We start from the raw sequence: 18,163 nt of genomic DNA, 5'->3' as shown, positions 1-18,163 counted from the left end.
TCAGTTTGTTTCTTTTCATTTCTTCTCCTGTGAATCGCTCGTATCTGCAGAGACGTACAGCAGCAGGGCTGTCTGGACTGAAGACGCCAGACAGTCGTCCACGGCTACAAATCAGCATAAACTACGATTCATCTGAGCAGAAACGGCTCTGAACGGAAAATACACAAACACTAATCTCAATCATTTATTAAAACTTGTGTAAAAAAAGCTTCAAACTTTTAGAAAAGTCTGTCAACATTCTATCTCTGGTGTTTGGGCTGCAGGGCGCCACTGTGTTTGTGTTGCTGAGCGAAGGATCTTTATCAAGAAGAAGCGTTAGCGTTAGCTAATATGTGCTACTAAAGTTATAGCAAAAGCCTTAAAGTTCAACAAACATCCTTTTTTACAAGTTTTACAAGTGAAACTCAAACTCCATATGAGAAAACATTAACAAAATCAAGTCTCATCACAACATTCAGCAGCTTTATTGCAAATCACACGTTTTTCCAGCTACAACTCGGCAATTAATACACAGAGTAGTGAACCAAAGTTTCCACCAAAATAAAAGCAAAATAAACCCAGTAAAAAGTAAAAGATTCCTGAAATAATCCAGTCCTAACTGGTTGATATGTTTGTGAAAAGACCTGGCGGGATTGTGGTAAACCGACATTACTTATACAGCACTTTTCCAGTCATGTTAACCAGTCAAGCACAAAATGTGCAGAATTATGCTCACAAAGCCTCATAACATGCAAAGAGAAGAAAATAAATTAAAATTTATTCAAAAACTGTCAAACAAAAATAACATCCCTTTGCGTTTTGCTTTACCAAACTGCGTCACATGCTAGCAACTGGATATCAAACTATCTCTGATTCAGCAGTTGCGTTTCAGTTACATTTTTCCTCAAAGTAATATTTCTAAGTTTTGACATACAACAATTGTGATTTGCAGGTGTCTCTATTGAACGGTGATTTGCATAAAGCCCTCAGCTGTCGTCAACTGAGATTTTCTGAGATTTTCCGAGAATTGCGGTCTATGCAAGGTAGCCATGTAGCATTATTGTTGGATTTTCTACTTGCTGCGGAGAATTTGCAACGGCTTTTGAAGCTTTTCTTCCTCATTTTCTTATCTAATACTCAGTTTGTTTCATACCGCGCCATGGGGACACGTAAAGGTAAAAACCATGTTTCTATGACAGTTTTGCGATAAATTTCTAAATCAAAACGTCTGAAAAAACCACCTCATGAGAGCGTAAACTTTTAGATATTTGAGACTTTTTCGAGATGCAGGTGTTTTCATCAGTGTTTTCTATTGCAATATTAGGTTTTTGTGCAGTAGTAGTTGTGATGGAAACATGGCTAGAGACGAAACCCGATGGGACATTCTTGGAAAAGAAAGACAAAGCGACTGCGAAGGAGACAAAACAAGAGTCCACATCAGATTGACTTTTACTGGCTAGAGAGATCTCAGAGAAGAAACAGGATGAAGATGGATTATCTGACGTTTGGAGGTGCCAAACTGAGAAAATCAGTCGTAGGACTTTAAAATTAAAGAGAATACTAACGTTTCCCTCTACAAATGGAAATGATTAGATTTCTAAGTGGTATTTTTAATGTCAGAGTGAAGATCAACCACTGAGAACCTCTCGGAGGTCTGTAAGGCAACAGCTGGTTTGTTACTTTTCCACCAGTGAAGAAGAAGTTCACACCATGCTGGTTTGGTTCTTTCTGCGTTTTTTGAGCTTTTAATCAGGGTGGACTTTGGCAGAAATCAGGCTCAGGAATATTTATGGCTCCTCCGGACCAGGGGCAACGAAGAATCACACAGAATGATGTTGAGCAGGACGGCGCTGCTGCGGTCCTGTTTCTGGGCAGACTGAGGGGTTGTTTGGTTTGTTGATTAGCGCCTCCCTGGAGGCCGGGGTGTGGAGGAGTCCCTGTTAGACTGCTTTAAGCCGAGGTGTGGATTGAAAGCTGTGATAAGGCACCTGATTCTGTTTTGGTTTGAATTGATTTATTGGTTTTATTCTTGATGAATTGATAAGCCATTATGAAATACAAGGAAATGATCTTAAATCTAGAAACCTTTGCAGTAAATCACAAGTCCAGATGTTGATCCGAGGTTATAAAGTCGGAGAAGAACATCAATCCTCATATCTGCTGACCTACATGAGTCAGGTTTGATTTTAGGAGGTGAACTTGACTCTCCAGCCTCCATCTCCTGGTGAAAATCTCTCTTTCTTCCCATAAACACACATTTACGGCTGTTGAAGTGTGTCGGCGCTTGCCGCTGGAGGCCTCATCTCCGAGGGTTCGAGGAAGACTGACATCCTTTTTTCCTCCAATAAACATCTGTTTTGTGCCTCAAGACACCGAGAACATGCAAATGAACCTCGTTATTGTCAAGTAATTCTACATTTCCTTCAGCCTTTTGGAGGCTTTTCCTCAGAGAATATGGGTTAAACTTTTCCTGATCTGCTGGTTTGAGCTGCTCGTCTTGAAGAAATACTGGAACAGATAGTGAGGCGTAGAACAAAGGCTGCATGTAAAGGCCGCTAAATGGCAGCAGGCACGGTGTTCGATGCGAACCATGTTGCAGCCATCTGGGTGCAGAAACTCCGAGCTTTAAAACCTGCTTGGTTCCAGCCTTCATCAGGATTTTAAATGCTTTACTGTTTTACTGTAACCGCACCATCTTTTTTCAACCTTTATCAGGCGAGATTTTTATTTCTCTGTAAACTCCAAGTTTTGGTACCTTAAAGCAAAAACTATGTGAGTTTTCTGACTTTAAAACTTTGTTCTTCTGACTTGTTTTGATGAAAACGTGTTTATGTTCATATGTGGAGCCATCGTGAAGCTAAAAAAATACAGTTTTACAACTTCTTGTTCCATCCTGGAGCATCAGGCAGCAGCTGCATATTGTTAACGGCACTGCATCACATGCTAGCAACTGGATATCAAAACACCGGTTGTATGAATACTGAATCAGTCATGTTGGACAAAGAAGCCTCGGGGTGTATTCCCATCAGGATAGTCCGCTAGACTCGGTCCGGTTGGGGACCCAGTCCAGTTTTAGGGGGGGGTGTATCCATGCGAACCAAGACCGTGTTCACGCTGCAGTTTAGTGAAACCAGCCAAACCATTAGAATAATATCTCCCCATTCCCACCAGAGGTGGCGCTGCACTAGTATTTAGCAGAAGAGAGGACCAGACTGGTGTGAAGAAGAAAACTCTGTTTCCTCCACCTGCCAGTTAAACATGGAGACCAAACTATGGCTGTGTTGGGTTTTTATTGTGTCTTATGCAAGTATCCTGCAGAAATCCACTGCAACAATGGAGGCAGTATGAACACCAGACGAGGCAGAGGACCCTTAACGCCATCGCTATGGATTTACCCACAATGCAACGCTACGCCACATGCAGGAAGGGACTTGGTTTGTAGTCCACTTCCTGTATTTGGTCCGCTTGAAATGGGTCGAGACCTGCTTTTGTAGGTGGACCGAATCATTGGTTTGGTGCGTTCACATTTCCCTAAACGAAGTGACTTTTAGAGCAAACAGACTCAGATTCGGATCAGAACGGCTGATGTGGACGTTTCCGAAGAGAACATTATCAGTGGAAGTGAGACCAGTGCCGAAATTCAGCTTTTCAGGACCAGCAGTGTGGAACTGTGCTGGTCATGTGACCCTCCAGCTGGTCTACGGAGGTTTTCCAGCGTTTCTATCCGTCCAGGAGGTTTACAATCCAGACACAACATGTAGTGTTTATTCAGAGACTCTAGATGGTAAATCCACCATTATTTATCACATCTTCATCATAAATAAAGATCAACATCACAACCCTGGAGTTGTTTGGAGTTTTGAGGGTTAAACAAACTATCAAGTTTTTCAAAGTTTTTTTGCTGTAATAACTTCCTAAATGTGTCGGCGACTCCCATTTGGCACAAACTGACTGAAGTTGGAAAGAAGAGAACAACTGGGCTCAGAAAGGACTATTAAATCTGATTTACTGCCTCACTCTTTAATTTGACTGCAGACTGATGCTTTTAACACGAGTCTGAAACAACATAAATGTGGAAAAGTTGAAAGAATGTGAAAGTTTTGTGAAATGACTGCAGAGAAAAACCCATCAGCGATAAAAGCTCAGACTCTGCTCTGTATTCTCCACACTGGCCGACTGCGTTCACAGTCATTTCATGACACAAAGACTTTTCTTTCTGTATCTGCCAGAAAGCCCGAAGTGTCGCAGATTTAATTGTCACAGTCACCGAAACTGGAGTCTGATGAGTGAGTGGATGAATTTCCTCCTCTGGCGGCTCAGCCTCAGCAGCATGGAGAGGCTGTTTCTGCTAAACACGTCTACAAACAACTTGCAGATCTTTTTGTAGTTTACTGGAACAAACTGATATTTTCTGTGCAGTGCTGCGACATAACTGATGCAGATACACTGCCTGGCTAATAAGAAGTTCAGGTCTGGACTCTGTGGTGTCTCCTGTTCTCTCTTTCACAATCTGAGCCTGAATCCTGGAGTGTCATCTCCAGGTATGGGATGAGGTCCTGACACCAAGTGGAGGTGGGAAGGATTGAGAGTGAGACTGACAGGCGGATCTGTGCATTGATGTGAACTCTGTATCCGCCTGTTCTGGTGAAAAAGGAGCTGAGCTGAAAGGCAAAGCTCTCTTTTTACCATCTATCTACGTTCTTGCCCTCACTTATGATCACCAGCTGTAGTTAGAGACCGAAAGAACGAGTAGAACTGCTGCTCCTCCACATCCAGAGGATCCAGAGGAGGTGGATAGGGCATCTGGTCAGGATGCCTCCTGGACATCTCTGATGAGGTGCTCTGGATACATCCCTCTGGAAGATTTCTTCTATCTTTACTGTTTCTTTCCATGTGATATTGTAGTGCACACAATTTCCACCAGGGGGCAGAAGACAAATATCAGATTGTGTTTAATGGGGTTTTTTTGTCACGTTTTTACCGTAAAGGGATCCAAATGTCTGACGATACATGAAACGTTAAAGAAAGCTGGACTAGAAATCATCATGTAGTTTGGAAATAAGATTTTATTACATTTTTCTTATTTATTTATTTTTTAATCAAGTTTTTTTCACAACCTCATGAACTTACAGCGAACTCAGACAAATCAAGTTCATTTAGCTTCCAAACGATGTAAAAAAAAAAAAAAGGGAAAGTCTGGTTGTGTTTTGGAGCTTTGCGACAACGTTTTATGGCTGTTTTGTTGAAAGTGAAGATCTGATACTTGGAAACAGATGCTCTTTGCTTTCGATATGCATCACTCCAATCAGTTCCGCAGTTTTATGAAAGCCTGAGCTTTTCACACACACTTCCAGAGGAGGTCACCGAGAGGGAAGCAGGAACACAAAGAAGCCCAACAGTTGCAAGGACAAATACGTTTCCGGTACCAGCATGGTGGAGCCGGGACACTTTTCACCGAGAATTCCCAAAGATAACGTTCCCGTTTGAGCGAGAGTTTGGATTGCAGGAAAAATGGACGTGGTTTGTGTTACGTCCGTAAATCACCCGTCATGCTTTTCACGTCATGGGGCACCAAGCTGGATTTCACAGAGCATTAGTGGGAATTTAATCTCAGGAAAAGGTTCTGCATGTTCACTGGAAGATGGAATCAGTGGACGGTCTCATCCAGGACCGGACGCTTCTGTCGCCAACGGCAACGGCCCCAACGTGACCCCAGACTGCAGCATGTAGAATGATGAAACATGCTGGTAACATTCATGCAGTCTGAGCTCATCCATCCTGCATGGAGGACGGACGTGGGACGGACTCGTCTTTATGCTTCATGCTGTCAAAACGTAGAAAATCTTCAGAAGTTCAGGAAAAGTGGACGTTTTTGTCCAGAAAGCTCTTCAGACATTCATATGTAGCCAGAAGGAAGCATAAAAACTTCCCAGGACTGAATCTCCATCCGTCCCACACGGCGTTCCGTCTGTCCAAGCTTCTGCAAACATCTCAGTTATTTCTGATCATTTATGCAACTTAGTGTGAAAATTAAACCCAATTTGTAGATCAAACGCTGCTGATGAGACACCTGCACGTTGCAAACGTTTCCTCACATGCATGACGTCATTTCATGTTGGTTCCCACATGTTTCCGTCTGCAGACCGATCAACCAGGCGGGATGGGAGGAGCTTTCCTGCTTCTTCAGGTATTCCCAGTAACAGAACTGGAATTTACTGGATATAAACGTGAAGTAAACGCTGTTACGCAACATTAAATGTATCGAGTCAGTTTTATGTGATCACAAACATTAAAACACTGGTTCATACTGGGTCATACTGGTTCATACTGGTTCATACTGGGTCATACTGGGTCATACTGGGTCATACTGGTTCATACTGGTTCATACTGGGTCATACTGGTTCATACTGGGTCATACTAGGTCATACTGGGTCATACTGGGTCATACTGGGTCATACTGGTTCATACTGGTTCATACTGGGTCATACTGGGTCATACTGGTTCATACTGGGTCATACTGGGTCATACTGGGTCATACTGGTTCATACTGGGTCATACTGGGTCATACTAGGTCATACTGGTTCATACTGGGTCATACTGGGTCATACTGGGTCATACTGGTTCATACTGGTTCATACTGTGTCATACTGGGTCATACTGGGTCATACTGGGTCATACTGGGTCATACTGGGTCATACTGGTTCATACTGGGTCATACTGGTTCATACTGGGTCATACTGGGTCATACTGGGTCATACTGGTTCATACTGGGTCATACTGGGTCATACTAGGTCATACTGGTTCATACTGGGTCATACTGGGTCATACTGGGTCATACTGGTTCATACTGGTTCATACTGTGTCATACTGGGTCATACTGGTTCATACTGGTTCATACTGGGTCATACTGGTTCACAATGGTTCGAATACCGGTTCATATTGGTTCATAACTTCATAGTGGTTCAAATACTGGTTCATACTGGTTCACAGTGGTTCATACTGATTAGAATAGTGGTTCATAGTGGTTTGAATACCTGTTCATAGTAGCTCACATACTGGTTCACACTTGTTCACGAGGGTTTGCATATTTGTTCTTACTAGTTTATAGCTGTTTTCATAACCATTTTTTTTATCCAAACGCCAGACCAAACAGCCTGAACTTTGGGAATGTTTGTACAACAGCAAACAGTTTGAGGGGGAGCCGTTTATCTCGGCTGTTTTTAATTCAGCATGAAATAGACTTCTCAGCCAGTCTGCTCCAGTATGGACAGAAAAATACCACGAATAACAACTGAACTGGTTTAATGATAATAAATAATGTGTCATGTGATTGTGGTAACAGTGCCCAGCTCTAATGAGTCTAATAACAAATCAAAAACATTTAAAAAAAAAAAAAAATCACATTTCTAACACTAAAATGGCTGACACAACGACAGCACTGATAAGGTAAATTAAAAGAAATAAGCTGTCAGTGCTCCCTGAGGTTTAACCCAACAGCATAAAACCAGTTCCATCATGGATCCCATCACCGCCAGCACCCAGGTTTAACTGGGAACATGTCAGCATGACGAGGAAACGCTCCACCAGCGTTCTCCGCCCACAGGAAGGCTCAGACTCGCCACCAGTCAGTGTCAGCGTTTGATCTCAGCTTCTTGAGTAAATTCCACATGACGAAGACAACTGGGCCCGGCGAGCTGCAGGAAGTGGGCAGGAAACTCGGTCCGTCACGTCAACCTGCATCTGCTCCGCGAGGATAAGCTCCTCCAGACGAAACCAGCTCCAGGCTCCTTTCCTTCCATCTGACGCAGAGGTGACGGAGGGAGAGTCTGGATAAAATCAGCCTCATCAGGATGGAAACACGTCTGCTGCCTTTACGACCTGTCATTATTCAGGTTTCATGTCTACTTCTGGAGATATGAAGCCATTGTAATCTTTTTCTCAGAAATAACCACTTCTGACCCATTCTTCATATTAAATATTAGTTTAAATAATTAACGTCGATCCGGACGGCCTGAAGACGACATACAGGCTGCCTCAAGGTTCTGTGTTGGGCCCCAAACTCTTTGTATGGAGCATAAATGACCTGAAACGTTTCAGCAACAGTTACTTTTCTGTTTGATGCATCTTTATCCCATCTTTCATTTCTTTACTCCCTCATGTCCTTCACCTCCTTCATGTCTGGTCCAGCTTTATTTATTTATTTATTTACTTATTTTTCAGATATTTTTGATTCAGAATTTAATTACAGTTTAAACGCACAGGTCAAAATGGCAGCTGGTCCCGTTTCCATAGTTACGGCATGCGTGTGGTTTACGTAGTCAAACAAAGAAAGATCTCCTTAAAGAAATAATGAAGCTGCTATCTGGTGGAAACAGTCCAGATCCTCCAGTCTGATCCACCATCAGTCTGCACACCGTCACACCGACCTGACCGCGGCTGCAGATGAAACATTCCCACATGGAGGAGGACGCACAACTGTTCCTGTTTAGATCAGAGCTGCCATTGTAAGCTCTCAAAGTGAGGGTGTGTGTAGTGAGATGTGGCAGGGAAGGTTCTGGGATTTCGACAGCGCTTCGGGCGGCGCAGTCGACCGTCGTGGAGCTGATGAAAGCCAGAAGGCTTTCTGGAACTGCAGCCAAACAGATGCATCAGATACACCATGACTCAGGAATCAGGACGAAGTTTCTTCTTTAACTCAGCTTTTCCTTCCATTTCTACTGATAATTAAATAATTCTCTTTTAGCTGAAGCCACATTATCATTGTTCTAACATTTAGCCAGTTTGTCATTTTATTTCCCGCCTCTCCTCATCAGGTCCTGCTTCTAGTGTCATGTTGGCCTCCATGAGTCCACACCCGAGTCAGCTCCAAAAACTCAGGGTCCGTCCCGTCATCCCGCTCGGCGCCGTACCGCCATTGTCCCGCCGGAGACCGTTTCTATGCTACAGACCGTCACATCGCTGCGCTTTCAGTTCAAACTGGTTCAAAGCTTCACAGCTTCAAGTACGACACCGCTGACCTGCAGACCTGCTCTCAGGAAGCAATAAAGCACGCACACACGCACACACACACACACACACACTCACACTCACACACACACACACACACACACACACATACACACACACACACACACACACACACCATCTCATTCAGCTGTCTGGTTCCTGTGCTACTGGGGTCTCAGCAGTCAGACGGACATCAATGTGTTTGTGACAGCAGCGGTTCAGGTTCCATTAACCCGAAGGTTGGTGGTTTGAGTCCCACCCAGTTCAGCCCACCTTGCCTCCAGAATCAGCAGTGACTGTTGGCACCACTTGGCTGCAGCGAATAAACAACGCATTTAATGTGAAGTGATTTAATTCTGTCAACACAAACTTTTTTCTAACTCGCCCGTTTAAAAGTAATTTAATCTCGAAGTTCAGCATATTTAGGGGTGTGTCCTTTTGATTGACAGGTACCCAATCTCCCGCTTCAAGTCAGAAGAACGTAGAACAACCGCGGTTTTTAGCCGGTTAACAACGTGACTTAGCTTTAGCCCGCTTACCTCCGTTAGCTGGTTAGCTCCTGTTATCTCCGGGTTAGCTCGGTTAGCTCTTAGCTACAGAAAGCTCAAAGTTCGCTCGATGTCAATCATCCACCATGACGCTCACAGCCCCGCCCCTCAGCTCCACCTCTTTGCCCATATTTGTATTTTCTGGGCAAGACGACGCGCATGCCCCTGCCAAGATGGTGATGGTAGGAACCGCCCACCGAGCTTCAGTTCAGCTCTTCAGAAACCTACGGGTGACGTCGCGGAGGCTCCGCCCATCTTTTATATACAGTCTATGGCTGCACATTGTTTTTACAGTTTTGTGTCTGACATTAGGTCTGTGATGATACGCTTTAGTCCCAATTCAATTCGATTCTGATAGTTTGGGTGCTGATTCCGCTTAAATTATGATTTCACGATTCTTCAATATTGCTGATTTTTGTAAACAAAAACAAAAACAAAAAAAGTAAAAAACTTTTTTTGCTCATCATTTTCTTATTTTCAATGAGAAAAAAACAACACAGTAGCCAGACCATCATCTGCTGCTATAATCCCCAAGATGACAAGTAAAAAGACCAATAAAAACATTAAAAATGTATTTAAAATTGATTATTTTTATTCATTTGAAAAAAAAATCAATTTTAAATCCATTTTAAAATGTTGAAGCAAAAAATCCTGATATTGAATTAAATGGATTTGATTTCTCTAATTCTCTGCTGGCATGCAGACAGAGATCCAACTGGTCTTACCGACCAGCTCTGCTGCAGTGCAGGAGGAAAACAAGAACCATCGGAACCATCGGAACCATCGGAACCATGAGATACTCGTGAAAGACATTCTGAGTGACGCTGGATCAACAGTGAGTCCTGATTGGGAGAAGAGGGGACATGAGGACCAATCAGCCCGACATCTGAAGCAGAAAAACCCTAAATAATCCCTCCTACACCGTCTCACAACAATCACCCATGACATCGGCTGTCATACTCGAGCAGTTTTGTGTTAATAAAGTTTTGTGAATCCTGTTTTCTGCCTCCTATTCCATCGCTCCTGTAACGGTGACTTTAATATGGCCTTGGCTGGTGGCAGCTCCTCGGTGGCAGGCCACCAAGCTAATTGATTAGATGAAGACCTCTCTCTTGAAGGTGTCACCCCCCCCTCCACACACACACACACACACACACACACACACACACACACACACACACACACACACACACACACACAGCCAATCCCTCTAATGGTGTCCCAGCAACCCCGTCAGAGTTTCAAGGACCAATAGCAGAGATTTAAGAGGATCAGGTCAGAGGATGACTGGACGGTTCTTCATTTTAGCCCGTTTTACTCTCCGGTTGCATCAGAGCAGATGTTCTGAGGAAGAGGAAACATCCAGATGTTTGGACCAGAAAAGTCTCGGGGTGAGGGGGTGTCAGCGGCGAATCATTTATCATTTCAACATGTAATAAAATTATTTCTCTCACAGATAAACGCATGGCTGGAAGATGCTGATCCAACCGGAACGTAAACTGACGATGAGGCGACGCAGAGCAGACAAACAGCTCTAAGATCAGCATTCATTTAAAGTTTGAGACGTTTTCCTGGAACTTGTGGAAGATTAGAACGGTGCGAAGGAGTGGCAGAGGCAACTCTGGCATCTGTATAATTACAGGAAAATTACATTAATCACTGTAATTTACATCTCATCTCCAATCCAATTATTAGCAGTTTGACCTGCATAACATGCAAATCTAAAAGCGGCTCCCCCGACGCTGGGAGAGGAGGGGTGAGGAGTGTGGGACGCTGGGAGAGGAGGGGTGAGGAGTGTGGGATGCTGGGAGAGGAGGGGTGAGGAGTGTGGGACGCTGGGAGAGGAGGGGTGAGGAGTGTGGGACGCTGGGAGAGGAGGGGTGAGGAGTGTGGGACGCTGGGAGAGGAGGGGTGAGGAGTGTGGGACGCTGGGAGAGGAGGGGTGAGGAGTGTGGGACGCTGGGAGAGGAGGGGTGAGGAGTGTGGGACGCTGGGAGAGGAGGAGTGAGGAGTGTGGGACGCTGGGAGAGGAGGGGTGAGGAGTGTGGGATGCTGGGAGTTGGAAGACGGAAAGAAAAACAATCAACGTGTCTCTAACAGACGAGGACTTTAAACGGCCGCTGCCTCGGAGCACAGCTGCCGGGGCGCCACTGCAATACTTTCTAGTCTGATGTGAGATTACTGCCAGTAATTTGCTCATCTTCCTCTCTGGAGGGATGATCGCCCATCTTGTTCGTCTACGTGATGCCAGTCAGGCGGTTGTTACGAGGCAGTCCTCCCGGCGCTACAGGATCCAGCGTGCATCAGACCTCCACACGTCCAGAAAACTCGGCTATTCCTCCTCTTCTTGGTCGTCGTGCCTTTCACAACACCAAACTACAGCAAAGCCTCATCGTCTCTCCCGCTTCCCACCTTCGCTGTCATTCTGTTTCAGATGCAGCCATGACCAGGAGAGGCGAGGGAAGCCATCGCCGCTGACATGACATAATGCCGCTATCACAGCTAACACCGCTATTATAGCTAACACCGCTATCATAGCTAATGCCGCTATCACAGCTAACACCGCTATCACAGCTAATGCCGCTATCACAGCTAACACCGCTATCACAGCTAATGCCACTATCACAGCTAACACCGCTATCCCAGCTATCGCTGCTATTGCCGCTAACACAGCTAGCACCTCTATCGCCGCTAATGCAGCTAAAACAGCTAAAACAGCTAATGCAGCAAACCAGCTAACCATTATCTTGACCTTTGGGGAAAAAAAAATCACTATTGGTAAAAATTGGTTATCAGTCACAATGATAATACTATCTCAGCGTATCTGGAAGTGTCTGGCTGGGTTTGATCCATCCCACATTCTCAGCAGGAGATCAGATCTTCAGATGAGCTGCAGGAATGTAGCTAACGGCTTCACGGTTAGCTTCTCGACGACCAAACCTGCAGAGTGATGATGCCCAAACCGTACGAAGTTTTGGGACGAGATGCGTCTCATTAAAGCCGTGTCCTCTGGGAAACGCCACCTGCAGAGACGTCCAGATGCTGTTCTGCAGCTCCAACACCCAGAGTGAAATAAACCTTCCTGACAGCTTGTTGGGGCTGCAGGACCGCTTTACAGCAACCGATCCAACATGGCGGTTTTACCTGCTTCAGGTCTTTTACTGCGTTTAACACGGAAAAAACAACAACAAAGCTAAACACCAAAACAATTCCTTTTGTTCCATAAGAGGACAATCATGTTTAGTTGTAGTTAAATGAAAATTTGGCATCGCAGTGTTTGTTTTCTGCATCTAATAAAACAATAAATGGTTATAATAATTAGTTATGATGGATTTCATTGAACTCACTGGACAGCAGAGCCGACGGCGTGACCTCAATCTCACTGTTGGCTTGGTAGGGCTGGAAGGCCGAAGCTGATGTCATCTCACTGGCGAAAAGTTCTGGACTCTGCGTCCCAGTGGAGCTGGCGCTGGTACCATCGCCGCCATTGTGTGGGTCTTGCTCCTCAAACACCGCCACCAGCTGCAGAGGAAGGGAAACGTCAGTCAGGTTCAGGAAACATGCGACGGTCATGTGAATGAGACACGAGTCAGGCGGGTTGCAGCTTTAATGGCATTATTTAATCAGTATTCATGTTCTGGTAGGTTCTCTGGGTCGCCAGGTCTGGCCTCTCTGGGTCAACAAGTCTGTCTTTTCTAGGTTGCCAGGTCTGGCCTCTCTGGGTCACCAGGTCTAGCTTCTCTGGGTCACCAGGTCTGGCTTCTCTGGGTCACCAGGTCTGGCTTCTCTGGATCGCCAGGTCTGGCTTCTCTGGATTGCCAGGTCTAGCTTCTCTGGGTCACCAGGTCTAGCTTCTCTGGGTCACCAGGTCTAGCTTCTCTGGGTCACCAGGTCTAGTTTCTCTGGGTCACCAGGTCTAGCTTCTCTGGGTCACCAGGTCTGGCTTCTCTGGGTCACCAGGTCTGGCTTCTCTGGGTCACCAGGTCTGGCTTCTCTGGGTCACCAGGTCTGGCTTCTCTGGGTCACCAGGTCTAGCTTCTCTGGGTTACCAGGTCTGGCTTCTGTGGGTTGCCAGGTCTAGCTTCTCTGGGTCACCAGGTCTGGCTTCTCTGGATTGCCAGGTCTAGCTTCTCTGGGTCACCAGGTCTAGCTTCTCTGGGTCACCAGGTCTGGCTTCTCTGGGTTGCCAGGTCTAGCTTCTCTGGGTCACCAGGTCTAGCTTCTCTGGGTCACCAGGTCTGGCTTCTCTGGGTTGCCAGGTCTGGCTTCTCTGGGTCACCAGGTCTGGCTTCTCTGGGTCACCAGGTCTAGCTTCTCTGGGTCACCAGGTCTGGCTTCTCTGGGTCGCCAGGTCTGGCTTCTCTGGGTCACCAGGTCTGGCTTCTCTGGGTTGCCAGGTCTGGCTTCTCTGGGTCACCAGGTCTAGCTTCTCTGGGTTACCAGGTCTGGCTTCTGTGGGTTGCCAGGTCTAGCTTCTCTGGGTCACCAGGTCTAGCTTCTCTGGGTCACCAGGTCTGGCTTCTCTGGGTTGCCAGGTCTGGCTTCTCTGGGTCACCAGGTCTGGCTTCTCTGGGTCACCAGGTCTAGCTTCTCTGGGTCACCAGGTCTGGCTTCTCTGGGTCGCCAGGTCTGGCTTCTCTGGGTCGCCAGGTCTGGCTTCTCTGGGTTGCCAGGTCTGGCTTCTCTGGGTCACCAGGTCTGGCTTCTCTGGGTTGCCAGGTCTAGCTTCTCTGGGTCACCAGGTCTAGCTTCTCTGGGTCACCAGGTCTAGCTTCTCTGGGTCACCAGGTCTGGCTTCTGTGGGTTACCAGGTCTAGCTTCTCTGGGTCACCAGGTCTGGCTTCTCTGGGTTGCCAGGTCTAGCTTCTCTGGGTTGCCAGGTCTGGCTTCTGTGGGTTGCCAGGTCTGGCTTCTGTGGGTTGCCAGGTCTAGCTTCTCTGGGTCACCAGGTCTGGCTTCTCTGGGTTGCCAGGTCTAGCTTCTCTGGGTCACCAGGTCTAGCTTCTCTGGGTTACCAGGTCTGGCTTCTGTGGGTTGCCAGGTCTAGCTTCTCTGGGTCACCAGGTCTGGCTTCTCTGGGTTGCCAGGTCTAGCTTCTCTGGGTCACCAGGTCTAGCTTCTCTGGGTTGCCAGGTCTGGCTTCTGTGGGTTGCCAGGTCTAGCTTCTCTGGGTCACCAGGTCTGGCTTCTCTGGGTCACCAGGTCTGGCTTCTCTGGGTTGCCAGGTCTGGCTTCTCTGGGTCACCAGGTCTGGCTTCTCTGGGTTGCCAGGTCTAGCTTCTCTGGGTCACCAGGTCTAGCTTCTCTGGGTCACCAGGTCTAGCTTCTCTGGGTCACCAGGTCTGGCTTCTCTGGGTTGCCAGGTCTGGCTTCTGTGGGTTGCCAGGTCTAGCTTCTCTGGGTCACCAGGTCTGGCTTCTCTGGGTTGCCAGGTCTAGCTTCTCTGGGTCACCAGGTCTAGCTTCTCTGGGTTGCCAGGTCTGGCTTCTGTGGGTTGCCAGGTCTAGCTTCTCTGGGTCACCAGGTCTAGCTTCTCTGGGTCACCAGGTCTGGCTTCTCTGGGTTGCCAGGTCTGGCTTCGACAGCAAGCAGCTGCTCTCTTCCAAAGCAGGTGATGGAGAGAACTCCCATCCCAACATCCCCCAATCATCCCAGTCTGTCACACAAACTGGGAAGAGATCCAGATGAGTCTGGTGTAAACAGACATCACATGACCCAAAACCATGAAACCGCAGACCAGTTAAAGGGACATTACGTAACATTTTATATGCGTCATCGTGTTTTAATAATCTGACAGATTCTCTGTAAGTCCAGAACGTTTGATTTGTTTGTTAAACCAGGAGAGAAGCAGCGCGACAGTCCGCCGTCCTGAAACTGCAGCTCGGGACCCGTTCCAGAGTCCCACAACGGTTTAGACCCCAAAACCCATCTGTCATGTGTTCAGAGAATATAAACCTGCAGAGCCAAAGTCCAGAACAGAGTCCAGACCAGAGACCAGACCAGTATCCACTTTATCTAGACCAGAGACCAGACCAGAGACCAGACCAGTATCCACTTTATCTAGACCAGAGACCAGACCAGAGACCAGACCAGTATCCACTTTATCTAGACCAGAGACCAGACCAGAGACCAGACCAGTATCCACTTTATCTAGACCAGAGACCAGACCAGAGACCAGACCAGTATCCACTTTATCTAGACCAGAGACCAGACCAGAGACCAGACCAGTATCCACTTTATCTAGACCAGAGACCAGACCAGACCAGTATCCACTTTATCTAGACCAGAGACCAGACCAGAGACCAGACCAGTATACACTTTATCTAGACCAGAGACCAGACCAGTATCCACTTTATCTAGACCAGAGACCAGACCAGACCAGTATCCACTTTATCTAGACCAGAGACCAGACCAGACCAGTATCCACTTTATCTAGACCAGAGACCAGACCAGAGACCGGACCAGTATCCACTTTATCTAGACCAGAGACCAGACCAGAGACCAGACCAGTATCCACTTTATCTAGACCAGAGTCCAGACCAGAGACCAGACCAGTATCCACTTTATCTAGACCAGAGACCAGACCAGTATCCACTTTATCTAGACCAGAGACCAGACCAGAGACCAGACCAGAGTCCAGACCAGAGACCAGACCAGAGTCCAGACCAGAGTCCAGACCAGAGACCAGACCAGAGTCCAGACCAGAGACCAGACCAAAGTCCAGACCAGAGACCAGACCAGTATCCACTTTATCTAGACCAGAGACCAGACCAGAGACCAGACCAGTATCCACTTTATCTAGACCAGAGACCAGACCAGAGTCCAGACCAGAGACCAGACCAGACTCCAGACCAGAGTCCAGACCAGAGACCAGTCCAGAGTCCAGACCAGAGTCCAGACCAGAGACCAGATCAGAGTTCAGACCAGAGTCCAGACCAGAGACCAGACCAGAGACCAGACCAGTATCCACTTTATCTAGACCAGAGACCAGACCAGAGACCAGACCAGTATCCACTTTATCTAGACCAGAGACCAGACCAGAGACCAGACCAGAGTCCAGACCAGAGACCAGATCAGAGTCCAGACCAGAGACCAGACCAGAGTCCAGACCAGAGACCAGACCAAAGTCCAGACCAGAGACCAGACCAGTATCCACTTTATCTAGACCAGAGACCAGACCAGAGACCAGACCAGTATCCACTTTATCTAGACCAGAGACCAGACCAGAGACCAGACCAGAGTCCAGACCAGAGACCAGACCAGAGTCCAGACCAGAGACCAGTCCAGACTCCAGACCAGAGTCCAGACCAGAGACCAGACCAGACTCCAGACCAGAGTCCAGACCAGAGACCAGACCAGAGACCAGACCAGTATCCACTTTATCTAGACCAGAGACCAGACCAGAGACCAGACCAGTATCCACTTTATCTAGACCAGAGACCAGACCAGAGACCAGACCAGTATCCACTTTATCTAGACCAGAGACCAGACCAAAATCCAGACCAGAGACCGGACCAGAGTCCAGACCAGAGTCCAGACCAGAGACCAGACCAGACTCCAGACCAGAGTCCAGACCAGAGACCAGATCAAAGTCCAGACCAGAGTCCAGACCAGAGTCCAGACCAGAGACCAGACCAGAGACCAGACCAGAGTCCAGACCAGAGTTCAGAACAGTATCCAGACCAGAGACCAGACCAGAGTCCAGACCAGAGTCCAGACCAGAGACCAGATCAGAGTTCAGACCAGAGACCGGACCAGACTCCAGACCAGACTCCAGACCAGAGTCCAGACCAGAGACCAGACCAGTATCCACTTTATCTAGCCCGGAGTCCAGACCAGAGACCAGATCAGAGTTCAGAACAGTATCCAGACCAGAGTCCAGACCAGAGACCAGACCAGAGACCAGACCAGAGACCAGACCACAGTCGAGACCAGAGACCAGACCAGAGTCCAGACCAGAGACCAGACCACAGTCCAGACCAGAGTCCAGACCAGAGACCAGACCAGAGTCCAGACCAGAGTCCAGACCAGAGACCAGACCAGAGACCAGACCACAGTCGAGACCAGAGACCAGACCAGAGTCCAGACCAGAGTCCAGACCAAAGTCCAGACCAAAGTCCAGACCAGAGACCAGACCAGAGACCAGACCACAGTCGAGACCAGAGACCAGACCAGAGTCCAGACCAGAGTCCAGACCAAAGTCCAGACCAAAGTCCAGACCAGAGACCAGACCAAAGTCCAGACCAGAGACCAGATCAAAGTCCAGACCAGAGACCAGACCAGAGACCAGATCAGAGTTCAGAACAGTATCCAGACCAGAGACCAGACCAGTATCCAGACTATATCCAGACCAGAGACCAGACAAAACATTGAGCCACCGGTGGAGATGAAACTCTCCATGTTGACGGTTTTCCATCCAGGTTAAAACATGAAATCTGCAGGTTAACGTTTAACTGATCCTGCTTCTAATTATTCTAATTTATGATTTTATTTTATTATTGTTGCTGTTTGTTGTTGTACTTGTTCTCTCTTAAACACCCAACAATGGCCCAACCATGGCCCGACGATCGCCCATCAATGGCCCATTGATGGCCCGACGTTGACCAACGTCTCCAAGCAGCGGAAAACGC

At 47.2% G+C, this 18,163-nt stretch overlaps 1 protein-coding gene across 1 annotated transcript in view; it reads right to left on the bottom strand.

The window, feature by feature from the left end:
* The window catches only part of LOC306770681 (partitioning defective 3 homolog), a gene marked incomplete at both ends in the record, with an annotated part of 372,575 nt that overhangs the window by 216,730 nt on the left and 137,682 nt on the right, over positions 1-18,163 (bottom strand). Inside the window, one exon of the mRNA XM_079259581.1 lies at positions 12,881-13,055. Within this exon, the coding sequence (XP_079115707.1) occupies positions 12,881-13,055 (175 nt within the window). The remainder of the gene's footprint in view (positions 1-12,880; positions 13,056-18,163) is intronic.

This window comes from Telmatherina bonti (assembly GCF_933228915.1).
Source record: "Telmatherina bonti genome assembly, chromosome: 20".
Lineage (NCBI taxonomy): Eukaryota > Metazoa > Chordata > Actinopteri > Atheriniformes > Telmatherinidae > Telmatherina > Telmatherina bonti.
This window is presented reverse-complemented; position numbering and strand designations above follow the sequence as displayed.